The 20607-nt window shown below is 45.0% G+C and overlaps 1 protein-coding gene across 5 annotated transcripts in view; it reads right to left on the bottom strand.

The window, feature by feature from the left end:
• Positions 1-20607, bottom strand: part of LOC121445378 (SHC-transforming protein 3-like) — a 120168-nt gene that overhangs the window by 67992 nt on the left and 31569 nt on the right. For all 5 annotated transcript variants that reach the window (XR_005973919.1, XR_005973918.1, XR_005973920.1 and 2 more), the window contains one exon: positions 7019-7089. Coding sequence is in view for 2 of the 5 variants with exons in the window: in XM_041647506.1 (XP_041503440.1) it covers positions 7019-7089 (71 nt within the window). In the remaining 3 variants the exon portion in view is untranslated. The remainder of the gene's footprint in view (positions 1-7018; positions 7090-20607) is intronic.

The raw sequence follows: 20607 nt of genomic DNA, 5'->3' as shown, positions 1-20607 counted from the left end.
GCATCCAAGTACATAGCATAACATGCTTTGTGTGATGTGTTTATGAAGGCAAGACACCCTAGCATTTCCTCACCCAGTGTTTCTCAAATGAGAAAGTCACCCTAACCCAGTTAAGGCCCTGTCATCATGGCTTTGGGGGCATGAAGCCCCCAAAATTCCTGCCCACTTAACTGAGTTGGTGCCATTCACTTCCAAGAGAAAATAATTAACAGGAGGCCTGAATAAACGATGGTCACCACCTCCCAGAGGTGTCGTAGAATCACATAAGCCCCAAGGTTCCCACAGGTCTGGGCCTTACCTGTTCTTCTTCCTGTCCTCCGTCTTCCACTTGCAAACCTACTCCTGGCGAGGACACTTGAGGAGAGCAAACCCACTGTAAACAACATAAATCTCTTGTTAGTAAATGTATTCCTCTCCTAAAACACACCGCACTGTTTGGGACCCAAATGAGTCTGTGAGTGGATGTCCATGAGACACAAATAATGAGAGGCAGTTGGCAGGTAGCAGAGAACATCACGAGTGGGGTGAGCCCTCAGGTTGGGACGGCTGGTGTGCAGCGGCCCCGATCCTGCCCCCCCCAGGTGTGCAGTGATGAGAAGCGGCAGAGTGAGGGTGGAGAGGTGGGGTGGGTTATGGGGATGAGAATGCCGAGACTCACAGATCTGAAGTGAATGGAGTAACAGTTTTACCTGGAGTCAGAGAAGGTGAGCACCCAGAGCCTGAGCTTTCCAGGTGACATCTTGGAAGATGGAATGGCAGCACCACGCTGGGGTCTGGTCCAGCACTTCCTCCTTCAGCTGGAGAGGAACTGCCCCATGGAGGCAGATGCAAAGAAGCCACACCCACCACAGGGGCGGATTGAAGAAGCCACGCCCACAGGGGTAGGCGTAATCCAGCCACACCCACACAGGGGTGGGTTGAGGAAGCCACGCCCAAATAGGGGCAAGTGTGAGGAAGCCACACCCCCACAGGGGTGGGTTGAGGAAGCCACGCCCACACAGGGGCGGGTGTGAAGAGAGCATAAAGGGGCAGATAGAAGTGGCTATGCCACACAGGGAACTGCTATTCTCAGAAACACCATCCAGGCCTCTGTTCCCTTTTCACATGGCCATGGCTTCCTTGCTCTTTGCTCACATTCAAATCCCTATAACTAGCAAGGGTGTATCTCTCGGATCAACACCATGTGTTCTAAGCCATGACCTTCACATGAGAAGACTCCACGGCCCACCTTGTCACCAGATCTGTCAATCATGGCTGACTGTGTACCTGGCTTTACTGCATGATTTTGGTGCCACACCCAGGGACAGTACTTCAAACACCCACAGACATACATTAACACCCAGAGGAAAGTCTCTGAGACCCCAGCCAGTACCCTGAGCAAGGACAGAGAAAAAAAAAAATGCTTTGCTTCTACAGTTTTTACCAGAGTGGAGATTCTCTGAATCTTCCCGTTCCAAAGCAAAATTCCTGTAAGCACAGGACTGGGCCATCACAAAGCCCGTGTGTGATGTAGGATGTTCTTCTGAATATTTGTTATTACTTTTATTGTTTAATTAATAAAGCTGTTTTGGCCAATGGCTTAGCAAAGTAAAGTCAGGTGGGAAATCTGAACAGAGACAGAGAGAGAGGCTAGGCGGAGTCAAAGGAGATGCTATATAGCTGCTGAAGGGGTAATGTGCTGCCCCTGTAAGCCACAGCCTCACGACAATAGACAGATTAGTAAAAACAAGTTAATTCAATAGTTAGAGCTAGCTAGTAAGAAGCCTAACAGATTAGCCAAACAATTTTAACTGATATTAACTCCAAATGATTATTTCGTAAGTGGCTTCAGGAACAGGTGGGTGGAGAAAAACCGGTCCACGGACCAATGAGATGGAGATACAGCTAGCTACATCTGGCACCCAACATGGAGCTACAACACATATCCAGAAGGACATCCTACATCACATGTGGTATCTGTTGATAGCCACATGCAAAACTCTGGACTTGACAGGAGTCTGTGGGTGCATTTAAATAAGGGATGCAAAGAACCTAAAATGCATCAGATGGTTTCCCTTTCCAGAGTTCAGAGATGCAGGCTCATGTTGGGCCCCGGACAACGTTTCACCAGTCACCCGCAACTCATTCAAGACCCCAACAAGCTGCACGTGACTGAGGGCAAAAGTGCACAGGGTCCAGAAAGGAAGCAAACTGGACAGCTAAGATTCATCGCAGCCTTTCAGGGAGTGGACTGGGTCCTTCGTGACCAGAAAGCCATGTGTGACCTCTGTGATTATTCTTGAGAAGACAGACTATCTTTGCTCTAACCAAACACCTAACTAGAACCAAATTTAGGAGGCGGGATTTGTTTGGGCTTGTGGTTTAGGAAGGGGTACAGCACAGTCCACTGTGGTGAAGATAGCATGGCGGCAGGCGTGTGCAATAGCTGGTCATACCGCAGCTACAGCCGAGAAGCAGAGAGAGAACACTGGCGATCAACTCAATCTCATTTTCATTCAGTCTGGGACCACAAGCCATGGAATAGTACTGCCCATGTTCAGGGTAGGTCTTCCCTGCTCAGTTAAACCTACCTGGAAATGTTCTCATTGTCTCCTCCAGAGATGTGTTTCCATGGTGATTCTAAATCCCATCGATTTGAAAATGAAAATGAACCATCACACTCCGGATGTGTGTGAGGAATGAGGGAAGAAGGAAGGCACTTGCTTTAGGCAAGTGACCACTTCTCAATCGGCTCTCCTGTGTATCTGGCTTGGGGCCTATACAGACACCCTTGGCATGTTGTGCATCTAGGCTATGACTTTTGAGCAATGACTGAAGCTGACAATCAAGATTAAACATCGTTAGGACTTTGTGCTTTGGCTGGGAAAGTGTCGCCTCTCTGGGAACTCTGAATTTAATTGTACAGTGTAGATATTCATAGCTTTCCACTGTCCAAAAATTGGCTTTGGTGGGGACCTCCAGTGACAGAGTTGAACACAATCGTGACTGAGGACATTTCTTATCTCCTTACAGATTTCAGCCAGCAGGGCTAATCTAAAAAGACTCACAGCCATATCCTGCATGAGCTCAAGCCCAGTCTCCATAGCACGAGGTCAGGGTCCCACGACCCAGGAAATACTGTTATGCAATTCCAGTCGTATAGGTGAGGGATCACAGCTTTGACATCAGCCTTGAGGCCAGGGCCAGTGCCCCATCTTTGTGGTCACAGTGGCCAGTGTAAAAACCTAACAGCCTCACATAGATAAATGTGGAGGCCTCTGATGGACCTCCAGTTAGGAACCAGGTGACATCAGTCCTGGTTCCCATCCTCGGTCCTTGAGTCCTTTGAGGGTCCTGCAGAGCAGGCAGAGATCCATCGTATCACAGTTGTTGGGAGTGGAAGGAAGTGAGGTCATCCGCTTGCTGAGCTATTCTTATAAACCTAGAACAATTAAAGTTTCACTGCCCGCTACAGTGGAGCTTCTGTGTTGCCCCTTTGACACTGCAAAGTGCACTTCTCATCCGCAAATACGGTAAGTGGGGGAACCTGCCTCTTTCTAAGCTGCACTGGACATGGTGACTTTTAGAGGAGGGTGCAGGGCTTGTGCTCTCTGAGCCTGCTGAGAAGGAGCCCTGTGGGAAGCAGTGGCCTCAGTGGAATCTCCCACAAACTTCCACAAGCCCTGAGGTCCTTAGCTCCGCGGTGCATCCCATCCACACGGGGGTCTGGAGAAAGCAACACCTCCCGCGGCTTTGCCACCTCTCACACTGTTGGTGGTCACTTGCAGTCCTTTGTCCACTGTGATGAAAAAAACCTTGGCAATCCGACTAAATAAACTCCAACAGGAGCCCCTATGACCAGGCTTTGTCCTGTATAATCTACAGACATTATTATAGTCCCCTTCTTACTTGGTGTCCAAATCCAAAACAAGCTCACTATTTCACCTGGCAGAGATAGGCCCTGCAACCAGGCCATCTTCTCAGCACAGTGGGCAGAGATTAGATTGAACATATCACCAAGTCCCCTAAACCAAGATATCAGGAGTATAGGATTTTTGACCGTCACTGGGCCACTAAGTCTAGAAGCAATTACATGTACATTTTTAAAGTTATGTTTTAATTGGAAAACAGTTAAAAGTCATCTTTTGGTTGGAAATCCATGCCTACTATTGCTGAAAAGAAAACAATAAACAAGCTCACTTGCCATGAAACAGAACAAAACTAAACCTATCTTGAAAAGCCATGTGATACCACCGTCAGTGCCTCCAAATAATGTATGGGTAAGAATTTTAAGTTATATTTTAAAATAAAGTAAAAATAAATGCTTAGAGGTTATTGCTTACAAAAAAGTAATTAATTAACTAAATATTATGACTGAAATACTTTTAGAAACAAGTTCACCTAGTATCTGCATAATCTGACCATACTATGTTTCCCTGCAACCTCCCAAGAATATCCTTGCTATATAAGTTCTGGAGGAAGTATTTCATTAGAGAGGCAGGCACAGCTAACACCTAGTTACTAGTGAGGCCTTTAAAGCCCCACACTGTGCTGAATCTACAAGGCAGGGCAGAGCATTCCTCTGGACACACACAGCTTCTTTTTAGTGTTGATGTGTCCAGTTGTTTCACGTGAGTGTGCTCCAGGAACTAACTTCAGTAAGAAACATACCACATAATAGAGATGACGCAGGGATAGAGAATGTCACAGAGAACAACAACGTAACTTTCAAGAGTCTAATGAAACCTTAGGCAATGCTGCTGCAATCAGAATGTAGCACCACCTTTTCTGAGTCCAGGATTGACAGTGCTCTTGCCCTATCACACTGAAGCATTTTTATACAGTGAGATGGGACAGTGTATACCTTGTCGGTGAGAGAAAGTGAACATGGCCATTGTGGTTTGCATAGGAATGGCCCCCATAGGTTCATATACTTGAATGCTTGGTCATTAGGAGGTGTGGCCTTGTTGGAGGAGGTATGTCACTCAGGTGGGCTCTGGGATTTCAAATGCTCAAGCCAGGCCCAGTCTCTCTCTTCCTGCTGCCTGTGGATCATGATGTAGAACTCTCAGCTCCTCCTCCAGCGCATGCCTGCCTGCAAGCTGCTATGACAACAATGAACTAACCTCTGAAATTGTAAGGCAGCCCCAATTAAGTATCTTCCTTTATGAGCCTTACCACAGCCGTGGTGTCTCTTCACGGCAATAGAACATTGACTAAGACGCCGTGTCTTTTGTCTTGAAGGCAGCCCCACTCCAGCATGAATGGATTTCTCCTTCCTCTGATTGTTTCCCCAAAGTCACCATAAATACTGTTCCTGCCCCTCCTGGCTTAACCATTGATGCTGTCCACCCTAACCCACACTTCTGAAAAATCCCCAGCCCCATGACCAAGTCCCTCAGAAGCCCTAGCAAGAACCATAGCCTGTAAGTAAAGTTCATCCTGCCTCTCTCACCTTTTCTCTCACCCTGGTAAAAAGCCCCTTCACCCTTCTATTGCTTTTGCAGTTGTCAGCAGTGGATGAATGAGTGACCAAGGAAACAGGCTTTCCTTCAATAAATGAGCACTTTCTTTAGAACATAATCCCTCCTTCTTTGGTTTAGAACACCAATGCAGCTGTGTTCCCACCATGTGTCTTGAGTTGCTTTAGGGAGAAGAGAAATGCCAACTCTTGACCACAGATGGCTTCGGGGAGGAGGAAAAGGCATCACTACAGAACTTAGGACAGCAATGCCAACCTGACAGCTAACACCTCCATGTGAGGACTTAAGCCTTCAGACTTGGTTTCCTGACTCCGAGAAGCACAACACAGTGATCTGGATGAAGCAACCAGGCATCATTTTCTGAGGAGGGTGTTTGAGCAATTTCACAACTATCAGTGCAACAGATACCCTCCCCACCTCCACCCCCCCACACACCCCCCACACACCCCCACCCCCCGGCTACAGAAGCTCTACTGTGTCACAGCCTCTGTTGTCCTCCTCTGCAGCACGACTGGAAATCAGCATTTTAGCTCAACTCTTCCAGGAACTATATTTTGCTACACTGTTTCATAGAAAGGTTCTTCAGTCCTGGCCCCTGAGACACTTAGAATGTTGGAAACACATATAAAATATTTTAAATTATGTCATTTGTAGGGAAAAATATGGAACCAGAGACCACTGTGTTAAGTGAAATAAGCCAAGCTAAGAGAAGAGTGTGTGTGTGTGTGTCTGTGTGTGTGAGTGTGTGTGTGACTGTGAGTGTGTCTGTGTGTGTATCATGAAAATGGAAGGGAGTATTATACCAGGGAGGGGGTAAGTGGAACAAGAAAGGGAAGTTGGGGAGAAAACAAAAATTGTATGCTTTCTCTCATGTAGAATGAAGATCTAAATATATGCAACATGAAAGTAGAAAGACTATTTGGAGAGAGAAAAGGACAAGGGGAAAGGGAAAGAGGGAGAAAAGAATGGCAGGAGGTGAATGTGAACACAGTAAACTAGCATGTGTGTGAAAGCATAGTGAAGTCCAGTATTTTATACTAAAATACTAATAAAATTAAACCAGATGTCATAATGAAACCCAATACTACCTAAAATATTAATTGAAAATAAAATATTTTTTAAAAAATCAGCCTCCTTCCTAAATGATTTTCCCCATGAATATTTCTACATCGAATCCTGTGACATTTGTTCTCTCTATGCACGATTGGAAACTCACTTAGATGTCTCTATATTTGTTTTTCAGAAAGAATAAAGTTTGGTAATTTTAGTATTGATCTTGAATTAGGGGCTCCTACATTGAGGAAACAAACACGAACACACAAGTTATCCCTTAATTATGATTATGTTTGCAGCTTAGTTGCTCCTGATGGGAGACATATCTCTCCACACATAGACAGGTACAACTATATTTTAACACGCTGTGAGTCCTGCCTCCATTACCAGCCTCCAGTGTCAGAAGGGCCAGGCTTTCTTCTAGAAACTCCTAGGATATAAGCTTTCGTGACCCTTTCCTTTCAGAGGTACAACCCCAGGAGTCTACTTTCAAAAGAGCTTACCTGGTAATCTGAGTTCTTGTACTGAAGTCCAGAGACCTCATTGAGCGCAGAACTTCAATGCATCCCAAGTACTGCAAAAAGAGAAGACAGTGCATGAGTCCTGGGAGCCGAAAGCAATAGGAAAAGCACTAATGATGTCAGGAGGTTGGGGAAGCCATACAAATTCTTACATCACGTTGTACCTTTAAATTGAAGGGAAGGGCACCGGTGAGATGGCTTAGTGGTTAGAGGTGTCTGCCGCCAAGCCTTGTGCCCTGAGTTCAATCCCCGGGGAGCCACGTAGAAGCAGAGACAGCTCCTGTAAGCTGTCCTCTGACCTTCACATGCACACTGCTAAGCTCTTGCTCTCTCTACCTATCTATCTCCCTATCTCTTTTCTCGGAGACAGAGAATAAATAATTTTTAGTATAAAAATGATTTAAATTCTAGGTGCGATGTATTTTTATTAAAACCCTAAACCTAGACTTTTATCTATCAGAAAATATCCCAAGTGCCTAGATTGACAGAACCCTTGACTTTTATAAAACCTGTGAGCATTGCCATTTTCTTTAGAGGTATGTTTTTCAACATTTTTATTAAATAATACCTTATATAGTGTGAGATGTGAAAATCTTAAATGTTTATGTTAAGCATTGCCATTTTCTTTAGAGGTATGTTTTTCAACATTTTTATTAAATAATACCTTATATAGTGTGAGATGTGAAAATCTTAAATGTTTATGTTAATGCTATTAAAGCATACTTTCAATAATAATGCTTTCCCTCTACCCAAACATCCTATTCCTGGATCTATACAAGACTTCTAAAGGTTCTTAAATAATAATATTTTGGTTTTTTGAGACATGATTTCTCTATGTAGCCTTGACTGTCCTGGAACTCTATAGACCAGGCTGACCTTGAACTCAAAGATCCACCTGCCTCTGCCTTCTGAGTGCTGGCATTAAAGGCATACACCACCACTTGCCCAGCTAGGGTCTTAAATTTAGAAGAAGAAGGAGGAGGAGGAGGAAGGAGGAGGAGGAGAATTTGCCACTATACAACCAACACTTTTACTAATGCTAAACCTCTCTGTCTTAGTTAGGTTTCCATTACTGTGATTAAAACACCATGACCAAGTAGCTTGTGGAGGGAAGGGTTTCCTTCAGCTGACAGTTCTATAGCACAGGACATCACTGAGGGAGTCGGGGCAGGAACCCAAACAGGATAAGAGCCTGGAGTCAAGAGCTTATGCAGAGGTCATGGGAGAGTGTGCTGTTTATGGCCTTGTTCCTCATGGCTTGTGCAGCCTGTTTTCTTATACACCAAAGGACCACCTGCCCAGGGTTGGGCCCTCACTCATCAATCACTAATTAAGAAAATGCCCTACAGACTTGCCCACAAGCCAATCACATAGAGGCATTTTTTTCACAATTGTGAGTCCCTCTTCCCAAACATCTCGAGCTTGTGTAAAGTTGACATAAAACTAATCAGGACTCCTACATTGTCTAATAGATATATTTTCAGGGTTATGAGTAAGCTACAGAGCACTTCAGTTTAGCAGAAAGCCTTCACTGTTTACCTCACGTCTCCAGAAGCTCAAGGGCACACACTGCAGTGTGGAACTTAGGTCAGTCCCGCTCATAAAGATGTGCAGGTGGACAGTCACAGCAAGGGAGGCAGTGTCTGCTCTAAGCCCTGGGGGGGCTAGAAGACACAGGCGCCTTCAAACTAGACTGCATGAGCCTCGTGAAGTCTCATAATGTGGTGCAAATAGCAGTTTGTTTGCATTGTACAGAAAACCCAAGCCTGGGCCTGGCTTTGCCGTCTATTGTTACGTAACTTTATGTAACACTTGACCCACTTCTCGAAACTGAAAGTCTCTGCACCTACAAACGTGGTTGTTCCTCCCTCCTCGGCACCAAGGTCAACGTCAAGGTGGCGGAATACCGCTAGCCCCATCTGAGCCTTGTGGGTTCTAAGGGCAATGATAGAACTCTATTCTGCTAGACAACCCTGCTGATGGATCATTTGGTCTCCACCACAACCACAACTCTCTGGGCTGGGAGATGGCTCAGTCGTTAGAGTGAAAAAGCCTTCTAAGTATGAGGATCTGGGTTTGGTCCCCTAGATCCATGCACAATAAGCCATAAGCCAAGCATGACAGAATGAAACTTAATCCCAGTTCTGAAAATGCAGAGACACAGGATCCCTGGGCTTGCTGGACAGCCAACACAGCTGAATTTGTGAGCTCCAGGTTCAATGAGAGACCGTCTCTCAAAAACTGGGGTAGAGAGTGACTGAGGAAGACACCCTAAATTAACAACTTTTCTGTACACACATATGTATGTGTACATGTTCCTGCAGACACATGCAGATAAACAAGAGTACGTATACACATATATATGCACACGTCTGCACACCTACTTCCACACACAATCGTAACTCTCACCCATGAGTAAAGCATCCTGAATTCCTAAATTGGCACCACATTTGACTTTCCTAAAACCTATTAGCATCATCATTTTATTTAGATGTACATTTTCCAAAGTACCACAGAATTATATAATTACAGAATCCGATGTTCCTGTGACAAATGGGCCAAATGTCACACGCTTGTGTGATGACCACCATTATCAAAGTCAACACATCCCACACTGCATTGCAGAGTTCTGTGGAAAGCATGTCCAGTATCCAAAAGTTAGATGAACACAGTCCACTATCCAGGGCCACTGTGAATGCCAAGTTCACGGATGCCCTGAGACTGGGGGAACATAGTGACCACCATTGTGGTGATGTTAATACCAGGTCTAACACAGAGGAGCTGTGAGAATGTCACAGGAAACCATGCAGCACAGGTACAGAACACTGTCACTTCTGTTACACTGGGAATCCCATCTAGTCCAGACGCTTAGGCAGGGGAGTCACAGGCCTGCCCAGTAGCACAGCCTATGCCTGGCCAGATTGTGTCACAGTGAAAGCCTCCCTCAAAAGAACGGTTGAAAGGGGGCTGGGGGTGTAGCTCACAGACAGAACACCTGCCTAGTATATGTGAGTAAGGCCTAGGCTCAACCTCCAACACCATAAAAAATTAATTTATTAATTAATGAGATAAAATGTTTGGTGATAGAGACAGACCGTGATGTTGGTATTTCCTCAAAGGAAATATGAAGAAACATTCGTTCACAAGTATGTGGTACTAGCATCCTAAGAGCTTGTGGACAGCATCATGTGGAGTGTCAGGGGTGAACACACCCCACTAAGGTCTGGAGCAAGGTGAAGATGTGCACTTTAACCACTGCTGTCCAACAGAGAGGTAGAAGTCTCAGTCAGGGCAACCAGCAAGACAAAGAAATACAACACACTGGGGTTAGAAAGGAGGAAATCAAATTGCCATGTCTGCGTGTGCGTGTGTGCACACCTATTAGAATAACAAATTAAGAATAATTAATATCGATAACAAAATCAGCAAAGCGGCAGGATGCAAAATCAATGTAATAAAATCAGTATCTTTTCTACACGCCAATAACAAATTACCTGAAAAAGAAATCAAGAAAGCAAATACATTTATAAGTTACCAAAAATAAAATTCAAAAAAATGTTAAAGAGATAAAAAAAATGGCTACACTGAAAAGGATAAAATGCTTACAAAAGAAAGGGAAGAAGATATGGAAAGGCTGAAAGCCAGCCCCTGTCTGTAGACAGGAGAGAAAACTACTAAATGTCCATTCTGTCCACAGCAATGTTCACCTTCAATGAAGTCCATATGAAACCAGTCACATTTCCACGGAACATCATCCTAAAATTCATAGGAAACTATCAAAATAAATAAACCCAGACAGCAACGTCATCATCAGTGAAAAGAAAACAGCTGTAAACATCACCATTTGGACTATTTCAAAGTATACTACGAGGTTATAGCTGTACTGGCTAGTTTTATGTCCACTTGATACAAGCTAGCGTCATCAGTTAAGAGGGAACCTCAATTAAGAAAGTGCCTTCCCAAGATCAGGCTGTAGGCAAGCTTGCAAGGCATTTTCTTAATTAGTAATGGATGAGGGAAGGTCCATTGTGGGTGGTGCCATCCCTAGGCTGATGGTCCTTGGTTTTATAAAACATAAACAAACAAACAAACAAATAAGTAAATAAACAGGCTGAGCAAGCCGCTTGAAGCAAGACAGTAAGCAGCACCCCTCCAAGGCCTCTGCTTCAACTCCTGCCTCCAGGTTCCTGCCCTGATTGAGTGCCTGGCCTCACTGCTTTTGATAATAAGCTGCTATATGGAACTGTGAGTGAGGTAAACTCTTTCCTTCTCAAGTCACTTTGGCCATGGTGTTTTGCTACAGCTGCAGGATCATTCAGGCATCATTCATGAGGTCAACCCATCAGAATCAAGGATTCTCTTGGAGGATTAAAACAAGACGTAAGGTGTATTGCAGTTATTGCCTTATGAATGAACTGGCTGTTTCTGACTGCAGATTTCTCCCATAGCTTACTCCCATCTGCTAGAAATTTGGGATATATCTCCCACGGTTCAGCACTATTTGATCATTCATTGGACACGATTTCCCCTATGCATTTGGGATATATTGATAACATCTCCTAGGTATGTGTAAGAACAGTCACACAGTCAAAAAAAAAAAAAAACCTGTTTCCCACAGCCAGGTGCCTTGCTAATTGGATTTTAAGATAAACTATCACCAAAAGAATACAACCTTATTTACTAGGACATGTAGCCAGCTGTAGGATTTGTTGAGCCAAGGTAAACAGTGCAAAGTAACCAAGCTGCAGTAGCAGGGACAATAATTAACTCCACACAGATTCCTAACCTCAGTGTTATGGCCTTTGTTCAGACACCATGGGATAAGTTCTCTGACTGGCTAGGATTACCCACAAAATAAAAACTAACGTTATAGCCCCCACAAAAGGCATTACAAGCTTCTCTTTCTGTGGTAGGGTTACACACTGGACAGGAAAAGATATCTTAAGATTTGAGATGCTTTTAATGTCACTGTGCCTTGGCGCATGCTGTATGGGCTCCTCAGCTCCTCTGCCCCTCGTGCCCCTGCAGCTCCAGCTGCTGCTGCACTCTCTCTGGGGACACATTTGTAAACCAACCAGTCTCCAGTTGAGAAAACGTGGCCTTTACATCCACTATCCACAAAATGTTAAAGATGTTTTATGCCCTCAAAAGTATAGGCTGTAACACACAATCTCCTTATTTCTCTTATTAGTTTAGTTCCATAAGGCTCCCTCTACGGATGAGGTGACAAAGAAGACTTCTCTTTTCACAGCGCGGTTTGCAGCCCACGAGTTTGGAGCCAACTGCTCTTTCCTCCCTATCTGGGTTTACTGCGCTGTGAGTTGCTGGAAAGACACTGTTTCTTATCATTTACTTAAGACATGATATGTGACCTTTAGGTGAATGCCTGCAAGGTTCTGTGGGTCTGAATAGCTGAGTAGAACAAAGAGAGTAAGGAGAAGCTGGCAGAAATGAGCAGAAGTAGGAAAAAGAAGAAGAGGAAGAAGAAGGTGGTGGTAACAGAATCCAAATTAGAACTGAGGCCGAGAATAAGAGCTAATAAATTAGACAGTTAGGACAGAAGAATTAGAATAGAGGCAGAAGAAAAGAGAGAGAGAAAGAGACGTGCTGAGGAGAAACTGGGTGTGAGTAGATTTGTTTCTTTACCCTTAGAATTTTTCCCTCACTGGCTATGACACCTTAGCTGGACCCTGAAGGGGCCTAAGGGGTGGGTACCCCAAAAGACCCTGTTTGTGTTTCACCACGGGAATAGTAGCCCTAACGAAGACAACAGTCATCAAAACAGTAGACAGAGGAAGAGATCAGAGACAGTGGAACAAAACCCACACGCCTACAGCATCCCAATCTTCAACAAAGATGCGAAACACACATGGGAGAGAACTTTCCTCAATAAATGGTGAGGGCAAACTGCAGAATGAAACCAGAACCCCATCTCCCGCCATATACAAAAACCAACTCAAAACAATTAAACTTGAAACTATGAGGCTAGTATTTAAAAACCCAGGCGTAGGATGCTTTGTTTCTCAGTGGTGGGGTTTTGATAAGACACAAACTACAGGACACAGACGCAAAACATAGGAATGGGATTCTTTCTATTTTTTTTTCTGGCTTTTGTTTCTTGGGACAGTGTTTCTCTGTGTAACAGCTTTGGCTGTCCTGGAACTTGCTTCGAGGATCAGGCTGGCATCAAACTCACAGAGATCTGCCTGCCTCTGCCTCTCAAGTGCTGGGATTAAAGGTACGCCTCACAACTGGGATTATTTCAAACTGAAAGGCTTTTACAAAGAAAAAGGAACACTCAGCAGAAAGAGGAGACAGCCCACCAAATGGGAGAAAACATCTGGAGACTGTACATCTGATGAGGGCTGATAATCTAAAATACATGGGAACTCAATTTAATGAACAGGAAGTCAATTTTAAAAAATCTGATTTTAAAATGGGCAATGTACCTACACAGGCATTTCTCAAAAGCATGCACATAGTCCACGGGTATATAAGCAAATGTCCAATGTGAGTAATCATCAGAGAGATGCAGGTCAAGACCCCAGTGAGATCATTTTACCATTGGAGAAACAATATCGGGGCTAGTTTCGTGTCAACCTGACACAAGCTAGAACCAAATGGCCCCACCAGATTGGCTTGCGGAAAAGCCTATAGTTCATTTTCTTGATCGATGATTGATGTAGGACGTCCCTGCTCACTGTGGGCAGTACCACCCCTGGGCTAGTGGTCCTGGAAGAAACCAGGCTGAGCAAACCATGAGGGACAGGTCAATAAGCAGCACCCCTCCCTGACCTCTACTTCAGTTTCTGCCTCCAAGTTCCTGCCCTGAGTTCCTAACCTGATTTCCCTCGTGATGGACTTAAAAGCAGTAAGGTAAAATAAATCCTATCTTCCCCAGGTTGCTTTTATTGCTTTTAGTCATGGAGTTTCATCTGAATGATGGCTGGAAAGATGGTTCATTGGTTAAGAGCACTTGCTGATGTTATAAAAGATTTGAGTTCAGTTCCAAGCACCTACATCTAATATCTCACAAACATGTGTAACTCCTGTTCCAGGAGATCCAATGCCTTTTTCTGGATTCCACAGGAAATTGCACTCTGTGTGCGCGCGCACACACACACACACACACACACACACAATTAAAAATAAAATCTATTTTAAATGTTCAGCCTCACGAATCATCAAAATGGAAATCAAAGGCCAAACAAGATATCACTTCGTCCCAGTTACAGTGACTATTATCAAAAATGGAAAGTAACAAATGTGGGGAAAGATGCAGAAAAAAGAGAAGCACTTATGTGTAGTTAGTGGGATTTAAATGAATTTAGATGTTGTTTTTAAAAATTACATGGAGATTTCCCCCAAAATAAAATTGCTATAAGGTCTAGTAATCTGGCCTATAAATATACATGAAATTAAACCAATATGCCAAAGAGACATCTCCCGTGATCTTATGCCACAATTCTCTGTAGCCACAGAATAGAATGTCAGCCCAAAGGCCTGTCAAGTGATGCTCAGTTGCAGAAAATCTGGGATGTGTACATAATAAAGCACTATTCTGCCACAAAAAGTACGAAAGCCTGGGATTTGCGGCCTGGACCTGGAGATGCTGTGTAACATGACATAAGCCACAAGCAGAGCAGCCAGCGCCACGGGATCCATTCATGGAGACGGAAAATGTCGGGTTTGGAAGTACTGAGCAGAACTAGTTACCAAGGCTGGGGAGAGCAGTGGGAAAGGGTGTGAAACAAGAATGGTCTGTGGGTGCTAAGGTATATTTAGTAGGGATAAGTCTCAGTGTTGCTTTGAGCAGTCGTGGTAAGTACTGAGTTTTAAGAAGCTGTCGAGATGACGGTACACTCCTGTAATCCCAGCACTTGGGAGGTGGAGGAGGGAGAGGGTTAGATGTTCAAGGTTATCCTTGAACAGTGAGTTTGAGGTCAGCCTGGACTTAATGAGGGCCTGTGGGTCAGTGGGCAGAGGGCTCTCCCAGCATGCACAAAGCCTGGGTTCCCTCCCCAGCACTGCATATACCAGGTGTGACGATGGCACACTCCTGAAATCCCACCACTCAGGAGGCAGAGGCAGGGACACCAGAAGCTCCAGGTCAAGTACACAGCAAGTACAAGACCTTGGATACAGGAGATCCTGTCAAAAAATACAAACGCCCAAGCCAAAGAAGTTAGAAGAAAGAATTGTGAATGCTATCACCACTGAGAAAACCATTTGAGGCATTGAAGGCATTTGTCTGCACCGCAACACTGTGTGCATCTCATGCCCCCCGCAACACGTGCAGTTTCTATGGATCAACTATAATTTTCTTCTGAAAAGGTATTTCATGAGGAGGAGGAGGAAAAAGCTAAGTTACTTACAAAGAGATAAAGCCTGGCAGAGCGTTGAAATTCTTCCAGCACCAAACACAAGAAGACACACCGTAGCAGCAACATAAGTCTGAAGATGAGAAGTACCCAGCCAGAACATGGTTTCCGACCAGGCTACCACTCAAGTGGGAGGAGGGAAAGGGAAGACTCCAAGAGAACCACCCACAGACACTTGCCGTAAGGAAGAGTCCAGAAACTTCATGAATACAATGAAGAGGAATGTGTGGGCCAGGACAAGATGAGGGGAAGAAAAAGAGACAGAAACACAGGTAGAGCGTGTGCCTTCATAATTACGCACAACTTTAAATATGAGTTTTGATCATCATCAAATGGATGCAGATAGTGCAGAATGGGTGTGTTCAGGATACGGCTATGTTCTATGGAGGCCAGCCCGGAAGTGCTCATTTCTAGACTGTGGATAAAAAATATGGTTAGGGACAGAAAGAAAAGTCAGTGAGTAATATGCTGTCTGTGAAAGCAGAAGAACGCGACTTAATCCCCAAAGCCCCCATCAAAGGCTGGGCGTAGAGGTGTGCACATGCAATCCAGTATGGGAGAACTGGGGTTTCGAACCCAGCCTATGCCACACGGTGAGTGCCAGGCCAGTCTGAGCTAGAGAGGTCACCAGCTCAGTCTCTGTACCCAAGAAAGAATTGAAAATATCAAAGCAATCATGAAATTGTAGTTACTGACAATATCTGTATCCATTTGATAAGTACATGTAGGAACGTTTACATCACTCATGTTATCAATTTAAAAGCATATTTCTACATCCGCAAGGACGCTCCGATGCAGAGAAATGGAGTCTGTCTATCCTTGTCTTCTCATTAGAATTTACCACGCCAGCCTGAGAGTTAAATAGCCCTGCCTGGGGAAGCTGACCGATGGAACAATAAAGCAAATGGGCTGCATTAGCTCTATGTCTCATCTCTGTGATAAAAAACCCTCACAGAAGCAACTCGAGGGAGAAGGACTTACGTTGACTCATAGGTTCAGTGTACCGTCCAACATGGTGGAGCAGACATGGCAGCAGGCATTTGCAGCAACTGATCACACTGTATCCACAGCCAGGAAGCAGAGGCAGGTAACGGGAGAAATCAGCTCCCTTCCTTGTTTTTACTCAGCCAGGGACCGGAAACACAGGGCTCCTCTGCCCGCCTTCCCACCTTTCCTAAAGTAAGCTAATCAAGATAACTCCTCAAGGGCACACCCAGAGGCTTGCTTCAGGGCAACTCTGGATCCTGTCAAGTTGACAGTATTCCCCCACCTGTGCTGTCTTAGCTTCTCTGACCTGATGAAACACCTGACAGAGGCAACTTAAGGAACAAAGGGCACTTCCTCCAGTGAGGCTCCACCTCCTAAAGCTTCAGCACACACACACACACACACACACACACACACACACACACACACACACCAGCACCACAAGCTGGGAACCAAGTACGCGAACTCATGACAAATTCATGAACCTATGGAGATGACGATTCACCTTCGATCTGCAGCATAACTCTTGGCAAGTCAGGACTGAAGAGAAATTGCTGGAAACTGTCAGGACCAAATTGAAGCCAATGCCAGAACCCTCAGTAGCACATAGTTGGTGTGTGTGTGCGTGTGTGTGTGTGTGTGTGTGAACATCCATACAACAGCCATAGGAAAAGCTCCGTGTATTTCCTCAGAACGCTGTCACCCTTAGTTTGCCTAAGACAAAGTCTCTCACACACCTAGGTTTCACCAACTAGGCTAATCTGGCAGGTCAGCAGGTCTCAGGGACCCTCCTGTCCCCACCTCCCTAGCACGTCACCATACCTTGCTTTTTTATGTGGGTTGTGGGACTACGGGTGAGGTCCACATGTTGATAAGGCAGCTGCTTTACTGGCTGAGCCACCTTCCCCATTCTTGTGGGGATTTTTAAGAGCTCCAAGCCCCTATAAGCCCTCCAAAGCCCAGAGGGGTTCAGTCATTACTCACATCTGACAATTGTCTACGTGGAGACCAAGCTGAACTCCCAAGTTTTCTTCTCTTTGGTATGCCCTGGCTACAGAAGTCGACACCTCCCATTTGATTGTTTCAACCTTTCCTCCTTTAGGGTGCCTGTCACATTATCCTCTTTGAGATTCTGTTTAGTTAGATGAGAACCAGGGAGGAGGGGGTCAGAGAAATGGCTCAGCAGTTAAGAGCACATCCTGCTCTTACAGAGGACCTGAGTTGGTTCTCAGTACCCTTGTCCAAAAGCTCACAGCTACCTGTTACTCCAGCTCCAGGAGATCCAATGTCCTCTTCTGGCCTGTAAGGTCATGTCCACAAACCACCTTCAGACAGACAGACACAGACACACATAATTTAAAATAAAAATAAAATTCTCTTGAGAAAAGTAATTGAAGGACTGGAGAGAGCTCTGTGGTTAAATGCACGTAGTGCTCCTGCAGAGGACCCGAGTTCAGTTCCCAACACTCAGGTTAGGTGGCTCACAACCAGTAACTCCAGCTACAGGGAGGACTATTTGATGCCCTCTTCCGGCTTCACGGGTGCTGCACCCCCCCTTCCACAAACACACACAGCTACACCCCCAATCCAGCTACTGAGAGCTTTTGCTAGGAAATAGAAGGAATATGGGCAAACGGCACTGCTATTAAAAATAACAATTCAAGGGCACCAGATGAAATTGACTTTCTGAATAAGAACCATTAAAGGGAAGAACACAAAGAGGTGGGGACGGTTCCTGCAGCAGAAAGCCCGTTGACAGAATACAGCGAGCTAGCTTGCTAAAGCAACAAAGTAACAAGGGGGGTGTGGAGGCAAAATAAAATAAGAGCCATCAAGGAGAGGGGAAGCTGTGGTTTGCAGAGAGTCTAAAAGAAAAACTCGATTTATGGGGAACGAGAGGAGAAGGAAAAAGAAATACTACTCAGAAGGCAGGGTTAACAGCCGAGAACTGAGACACACCAGCTTGGGAGAGTCCCACTCTAGACCTCCAGCTGCAGCTGTGAGCCTGGGAAGGGCAGAGAGCCAAGCCAGTGCTGGGAAGGATGACTCACTGTGGCACTGTCTGCAGACTCCAAGGACTCTTGCCTGGTCTGGGTAGCCCTGTGCTGACCCAGAGGTCAGCTGTCACTGTGAGCAACCTGATGGTAAGGGTTACCACAGTAAGTTCTATCACCCCAAAACTCCCAAGGATGAGAATTATAGAAGCTACTGTCAGACTTGAGAAGTTAGAAAGGAAAGGACCAGGGTCTAAGAACAAGAGAAAGGGTTTTCGTGTTCATGAGTTATGGCAGAGCCAAAAGTTCAGAGTTTGCTTTGATGTCCAAAACTAATATCTCAAGGTTAAGACTGAGTTCACTCTCCCTGTTGCTTGGCACCTCCAGAGACCCAAGTCACGGAGGACCCTTCTACATTAGTGTGACAAACCGATCTGTAAACCACAACATACCACTCAAATTATAATTATGCTCCCCCTGGGAGGAACATGGATCTCCCTGGGAGGGAGAAATTGAATAGATTTTACAGGTGGACTGGGTGTGGGTGGGGATGGGAATAGGAGAGTCAGGTAGGGAGGGGGAGGAGGAGAGATAGGGTAGAGGGAGAGAATGTGGGCTGAGACAGCTGGAATTGAGGGGTATTTGAGTGATGATATGGAAACCTAGTGTGGTGGAAACTCCCTTAAATGTATGAAGGTGATCCTAATGAGGTCCCCTAATAAAGACAAAGACAGAGTCTTAACCTGCCATCTCTTGCCATCAAACGAGACTTCCAGCAGCAGGACTGGGTTGTATGCAATTGAGTTGTTGGTCAAGGGGGTCCGATGAAAATCCACAAACAACCCAGGCTGTTGCCAAGACAATGGGGTCCTCTCTGCAAATGGACAGTAGCTGACATTGACAAAGACAACACCCACACGACTCACTGAACCGATGACTACATGGAGCCTTCATCCCTACATTCTAGTGTTTTCAGTGCGGGAAGGTACTTCTCAGGTTGCCAAAGAGAAACATAAACACCAACCCAGCCCCCAAAACCTTTGACTTACAATCTGTTCTGCCTGCAAGATATGCAAGGACAATGGTGGCACAGAACTTGCAGGAACAGCTAACCAATGTCTCATTTGACTTAAGGTCCACTCCATGAGAAGCCCATACCTGACACTGCTTGGGTAACCAAGAACCATAGACTAGATAGTCCAGAGACACAGGGTAAAACCAGAAACTATTGGTTTAAAAAAATAAAATCAATAAAATGATTCCTAATGATATTCTGCTAGACTCATAGGTCAGAGCCTTTTTCAGCCATCACCAGAGAAGCTTCCCCCTGCAGCCAAAGGAACAGATGCAGAGACCCACAGTCTTCCCAGAGAGAAAATCCTTGGAACACACAGCTCTAAATGGGATGTCGCCATCAAATCCCTTCTCTCAGAGCCCAGGGAGCCCCATGGAAGAGGAGGTAGAAACAGGATTAGAACCAAAGGGGATGGAGGACACCAGGACAACAAGGTCCTCTGAATCAACTGAGCAAGGCTCATATGAACTCAGGGAATGAAGCAGCAAGCACAGGAGCAACCCAGCTCTGCACCAAGTCCTCTGCGTATATATTATAACTTTCAGTTTAGTACTTTTATGGGACTCTGGAGTGTCTCTGATTATTTTGCCTTCTCTCGGGGCTTTTTTCCTTCTGCTGGGTTGCCTTGCCCAGCCTCACTGTGAAGGTTTTGCTTCATCTTGTTATATTTTATTTCATCCTGTTTGGTTGTTATCTCTTAGAAGCCTGTTCTTTTCTAATGAGAGACAGAAAGGGAGTAGGTACAGAAGGGAAAGGGTTGGGATAACTTGGGAGGAGAAGAGGGAGAGGAAACTACAATCAGGCTATAACATATGAGAAAAGAATCTGTTTTCAATGAAAGGGGAAAATGAGGGTTAAAAGATAGTATGGGGAAAGAAAATGTAAGATACACGGAAGAGAGCCAGTTATTGCCCCCAAATAAACATGGGTTACAGAAGTCAGACTACCCATGAAATTAATAAAGAAACTCTTGCAGAACTGAAGACCCAAGCCTCCATTTGAAAATTTACATCAGATGAGAAGGACAGTTAAAAGAATGGGGGAACAACAAAAATCTCCTATGTTTTGACACACTATCAGAGAAACCATAAAGAGAAAGTCATGAGCAGTTTGGAGAGGGGGTATTAGACTATT

This window comes from Microtus oregoni, unplaced genomic scaffold, assembly GCF_018167655.1.
Source record: "Microtus oregoni isolate MIOR12 unplaced genomic scaffold, Mior012 000181F_ref0000086, whole genome shotgun sequence".
In the NCBI taxonomy this organism is placed as follows: Eukaryota; Metazoa; Chordata; class Mammalia; order Rodentia; family Cricetidae; genus Microtus; species Microtus oregoni.
This window is presented reverse-complemented; position numbering and strand designations above follow the sequence as displayed.